Source organism: Hylobates moloch, unplaced genomic scaffold (genome assembly GCF_009828535.3).
Source record: "Hylobates moloch isolate HMO894 unplaced genomic scaffold, HMol_V3 SCAFFOLD_659, whole genome shotgun sequence".
Lineage (NCBI taxonomy): Eukaryota > Metazoa > Chordata > Mammalia > Primates > Hylobatidae > Hylobates > Hylobates moloch.
In genome coordinates this window covers 13,402-19,317 of record NW_026652934.1, presented here as the reverse complement: position 1 = coordinate 19,317, position 5,916 = coordinate 13,402, and the positions used below count along the sequence as shown (strand labels likewise).

Here is a 5,916-nt window from a genome sequence, read left to right as displayed (position 1 = left end):
TAGCAAAGAGTAACAGAGCAGTATTGCCGCCAGCATATCTGGCCTCCAGCCACAGGGCGGTTTTCTCCGGTCAGAAGAGAATGAATGTAAGATCGGGTTTTACATGAGACATTCCATTCCCAGGGACAGGCAGGAGACAGAGGGCTTCCTCTTATCTCAACCGTGAGAGGCCTTCCTCTTTTACTAATCCACCTCAGCACAGAACTTTTATGGGTGTCGGGCTGGGGGATGGTCAGGTCTTTCCCTTCCCACAAGGCCATATCTCAGGCTGTCTCAGTTGGGGGAAACCTTGGACAATACCCAGGCTTTCTTGGGCAGAGGTCCCTGTGGCTTTCCACAGTGCATTTTGTCCCTGGTTAATAGAGAATGGAGAATGGCGATGACTTTTACCAAGCACACTGTCTGCAAACATATTGTTAACAAGGCACATCCTGCACAGCCCTAAATCCCTTAAACCTTGATTCCATACATGTTTCTGTGAGCACAAGTGTAGGGCTAAAGTTACAGACTAACAGCATCTCAAGGCAAAACAGATCAAAATGGAGTTTCTTACCTTCCTTTCCTGCATAGACACAGTAACAGTCTGATCGCTCTTTCTTTGTTTTTTGTTTTTTGTTTGTTTTTTGTGAGACAGAGTCTCACTCTGTTGCCCACCCAGGCTGGAGTGCAGTGGCACAATCTTGGCTCACTGCAAGCTCCACCTCCCAGGTTCATGCCATTCTCCTCCCTCAGCCTCCCGAGTAGCTGGGACTACAGGCACCCGCCACCACACCCCCTAATTTTTTTTGGATTTTTAGTAGAGACAGGGTTTCACTGTGTTAGCCAGGATTGTCTTGATCTCCTGACCTCGTGATCCTCCCACCTTGACCTCCCAAAGTGCTGAAATTACAGGTGTGAGCCACCACGCCCAGCCCCCGATCTTTCTTTTCCCTACACAGAGTAGACAAAGAGGTGTCCCTACTCCACATTTACCTGGACCCAGTGTAGATAGGAGGAGACCCTGGCCCACCTCCACCTGGACCCAGTGTAGACAAAGTGGTGTCTCTACTCCATCTCCACCTAGACCCAGCGTAGAGAAAGAGGTGTTCCGACTCCACATCCACCTGGACCCAGGGTAGACAAAGAGGTGTCCCTAGTCCACATCCACCTGGACCAAGTGCAGACAGGAGGAGACACCGCCCCACCTCTACCTGGACACAGTGTAGACAGGAGGAGACCCTGCCCCACCTCCAACTGGACCCAGTGTAGACAAAGAGGTGTCCCTAGTCCACCTCCACCTGGACCCAGTGTAGACAGGAGGAGACTCTGCACCACCTCCACCTGGACCCAGTGTAGACAGGACCTCTCAGGTTCAGGGGTATGTCCTGTGCCCTCGTTACAGAACGATTCAACCCTCCCGGCAATGTCACTGTACGTTGCAACACAACGCACTGCCTCGTATGGTGGAAACAGCCCAGGACCTATCAGAAGCTGTCGTACCTGGACTTTCAGTACCAGCTGGACGTCCACAGAAAGGTCGGTGAGAGCTCCCCGGGGCTGGGCACCAGGAGGGAGGTGTATGCGACACGGCCACAGAGGAGCCTGGGAATCCCTGGGAAGTGGCCTGGGGGAAGGATGGGTGGGTGGTGAGCGGTGACTCTGGGGTGAACGCACTTCAGGTAGCAGAGGAAGAGGTGAAGGATCTGTGGCCTGTGAAGCCACTTTGAAGGAGGTTGTGGGGAGGATGGACAAGGATGATCCTGCAACCATGGAACCAGGAAGTGGACCGGGAGGTGTGGGGAACGATGCCACAAGCAAGGGAGAGCCTCTGCTCCACCTGAAGCTGGACTCAGTGTAGACAGAAGGAGAGCCTGCCCCATGTCTACCTGGAAGCAGTGTAGATAGGAGGAGACCAAACCCCACCTCCACCTACACCCAGTGTAGACAGAAGGAGACCCTGCCCCACCTCCACGTAGAGCCAGTGTAGACAGGAGGAGCTCTTGTCCCACAACTACCTGGACCCAGTGTAGACAGGAAGAGACCTTGCCCCATGTCCACCTCGATCCAGTGTAGACAGGAGGAGATCTTGTCCTACAACCACCTGGAGCCAGTGTAGACAAGGAGAGCCTGCTTCATATCTACCTGGACGACAGGAGAATACCCTGCCCCAAGGCCAGTGGGACCCTTCTGGATGGGTTACAGGAAGATATCTGGCGAGGAAGAATTCTGTGTTTGCAGCTCCTCATCCTACCTGTCTTGTAGATTCGGGGTTTGTGGAGGGAGACCTGCCCACCACTCCTCAGGGACTCTTTCCCATTCGGTGCCCACACCAAGGGGGATACTGTGTGAACCATCTAAAGTGTTTTAGAAATGGGAACAGTGAACCTTGTATTGTGTTCTGTTTTGTTTCTAGAATACCCAGCCTGGCACTGAAAACCTACTGGTAAGTGAAACCACAGACCCTACTGACGACCCTCAGCGTAACCCTACAGTCCCCTATTCACCAGACCTAGTGTAACCCTACAGTCCCCTATCACCAGACCTAGTGTAACCCTACAGTCCCCTACTCACAATACCTAGTGTAACCCTACAGTCCCCTACTCAACACACCTAGTGTAACCCTACGGTCCCCTACTCACCACACCTAGGGTAACCCTACAGTCCCCTATTCACCACACCTAGTGTAACCCTACAGTCCCCTAGTCACGACCCCCAGAGTAACCCTACAGTCTCCTACTCACGATCCTTACAGTTCCCTACTCATGACCCCATGGCCCCTGGCATAACCCTACAATCCCCTACTCACCACACCTAGCATAACCCTACAGTCCCCTACTCATGACCTCTACAGTCCCCTACTCATGACCCCTAGCTTAACCATACAGTCCCCTACGCATGACCCCTTTCATAACCCTACAGTTCCCTACTCACCACACCTAGTGTAACCATACAGTTCTCTACCCATGACCCCTGCAAGAACACTACAGTTCCCTGGCGGAACCCTACAGTCCTCTACTCACAACCCCTACAGTCCCCTACTCACGACCCCTAGCATAACCCTAAAGTCCCCTACTCACGACCTCTACAGTCTCCTACTCATGACCCCTGGAGTAACCCTACAGTCCCCTATTCACGAGCCATAGTGTGACCCTAAAATCCCCTACTCACAACGCCCGGTTGGAAACCTACAATCCCCTACCCATGACCTCTGGTGGAACCCTACAGTCCCCTACTCATGATCCCCAGTGTAACTGTACAGTTCCCTACCCATGACCCCTGGCATAACCTTACAGTCCCCTACTCATGACCCCTAGTGTAACTGTACAGTCCCGTACCCATGACCCCTGGTGGAACCCTACAGTCCCTTACTCACGACCCCTAGCGTAACCCCACATGACCCCCAGTATAACCCTACAGTCCCCTACCCATGACCCATGTCTACCTGGACCCAGTGTAGACAGGAGGAGACCCCGCCCCACCTCCACCTAGACCCAGTGTAGACAAGAAGGAGAGCCTGCCCCACATCTACCTGGATCCAGTGTAGACAGGAGAATAGTCTGCCCCACATACAGTTGAACCACTCACAACCCTAGCATCACCGTACAGTCTCCATGAACCCAGCATAACCCTACAGTCTTGGTTTATGGGACACTTAGTGCCAGTGTGGCCCAGGGGTGGACATGGTGGACCCTGAACCAGAGGATGCAGATCTCACATGGGTGAGGGCCCCCTCATAGTTCTCACTGGGCAGGGTCTGCTCTTGGCCTCAACCTTCATGTCCCAATGGTTGAAATATTTATGCTCAGCCTGTTCTACCAATTTTCCCGTTTTATTCCTCTTTCCTCTACTTGGGTTAAGAATATATTCCAGTGACAGTCTAAGGAGATAATGTCTCCCTCTAAAATGCCTTTAGGGTGAGTACTGTTGCTGGATATTTACCAAGTCTTATGGCCACTCTGACCCTCAGTATTCACCTCTGTCCAACGTGTATGCTAGACCTGGGGATCTTAATATCCCTTGCTAGACTATCCATCTGAAGCTCTGTTAATACCAGTTGTTGCTCCTGAATCATTTATTTATGTATGTATTTATTTTTGAGATGGAGTCTCGCTCTGTCCCCCAGGCTGGAGTGCAGTGGTGTGATCTCGGCTCACTGCAACCTCCATCTCCCAGGTTCAAGCGATTCTCCTGCCTCAGCCTCGCTGGTAGCTGGGACTGTAGGTGCCTGCCACCACACTTGGCCAACAATGTCTGTTTCAAAAAATAAAATTTTAGCTAGGCATGGTGGCTCACACCTGTCATCCCAGCACCTTGGGAGGCTGAGGCAGGCAAATCACTAGAGGTCAGGAGTTCAAGACCAGCCTGGCCAACATGGAGAAACCCCATCTCTACTAAAAATACAAAAATTACCCATGCGTGGTGGCGGGTACCTGTAATCCCAGCTATGTGGGAGGCTGAGGCAGGAGAATCGCTTGAACTCAGGAGGTGGAGGTTGTGGTGAGCCCAGATCATGCCATTGCACTCTAGCCTGGGCAACAGAGTGAGAGTCTGTCTCAAATAAAATACAATAGGCTGGGCGCGGTGCCTCACGCCTATAATCCCAGCACTTTGGGAGGCCGAGGTGGGTGGGTCACGATGTCAGGGGTTTGAGACCATCCTGGCTAACATGTTGAAACCCCGTCTCTACTAAAAATACAAAAATTAGCCAGGGATGGTGCTGGGCACCTGTAGTCCCAGCTACTCAGGAGGATGAGGCAGGAGAATGGCGTGAACCCGAGAGGCAGAGCTTGCAGTGAGCCGAGATTGCGCCACTCCACTCCAGCCTGGGAGACAGAGCGAGACTCCGTCTCATAAATAAATAAATAAATAAATAAATAAATAAATAAATAAATAAAATAAAATGATTTAAAGCCTACATCACCCAAATTTTCCCAACTTGTCTCCCATCCAAATACTAACTCTGCTTAGCTTCCAAGACCCGATCAGACTAAGTGCATTCAGAATGGTAGAAAAAAAAGAAAAAAAAAAAACAAAGGAGAAAAAAATTTAAAAGACAAAAGAATGAAAGAAGGCAACCTTTTCCTCCACGCAGAAGACGCCTATCTCTAACTTTCTTTTTTCCTCCAAAGATTAGTGTTTCTGGTGATTTGGAAAATAGATACAACTTTCCAAGCTCTGAGCCCAGAGCGAAACATAGTGTGAAGATCAGAGCTGCAGACATCCGCATCCTGAATTGGAGTTCCTGGAGTGAAGCCACTGAATTGGTAAGTGTTGGGCGGAGGTGAGGGATGTTTGTGCCATCTGCCGCCACCTTGGAGCAGGCACAGAGGTCAGGTGCTCTGTCCTGGGTGCTGAGATTGAGTTGTGAACATCGCTGGGAGTAGTGTCAGGCTCTGAGTTTATCGCTGAGGCTCAGAAGAAGGAGGTGGTCTGCTACTCGGTCAAGCAACATTGCTTTGCTGATGTTTTTTCAGGACTGATGAGCTAGGCTCCCTTAATAACCAGAGAAGGGCCAGATGCGGCAGTTCACGTCTGTAATCCCAGCACTTCGGGAGGCCGAGGCGGGCAGATGAGGTCAGGAGTTTGAGACCAGCCTGGCCAACATGGTGACACCCCATCTCTACTAAAAATACAAAAACTCGGCCGGGTGCCGTGGCTCATGCCTGTAATCCCAGCACTTTGGGAGGCCGAGGCAGGTGGATCAAAAGATCAGGAGTTTGAGGCCAGCCTGTCCAACATGGTGAAACCCCGTCTCTTCTAAAAATACAAAATTAGCCCGGCGTGGTGGCAGGTGCCTGTAATCCCAGCTACTCGTGAGGCTGAGGCAGGAGAATCACTTGAACCCGGGAGGCAGAGGTTGCAGTGAGCTGGGATCATGCCACTGCACTCCAGCCTGGGAGACAGAACAAGACTCCATCTCAAAAAAAAAAAAAAAAA

The 5,916-nt window shown here is 51.4% G+C and overlaps 1 protein-coding gene across 1 annotated transcript in view; it reads left to right on the top strand.

The window, feature by feature from the left end:
* Nucleotides 1-1,381: 1,381 nt before the first annotated feature.
* The window catches only part of LOC116464433 (granulocyte-macrophage colony-stimulating factor receptor subunit alpha-like), a gene marked incomplete at its 5' end in the record, with an annotated part of 13,837 nt that continues 9,302 nt past the window's right edge, over nt 1,382-5,916 (top strand). The window contains 3 exons of the mRNA XM_032147686.1: nt 1,382-1,515; nt 2,393-2,422; nt 5,109-5,247. Coding sequence (XP_032003577.1) covers nt 1,382-1,515; nt 2,393-2,422; nt 5,109-5,247 — 303 coding nt within the window. The remainder of the gene's footprint in view (nt 1,516-2,392; nt 2,423-5,108; nt 5,248-5,916) is intronic.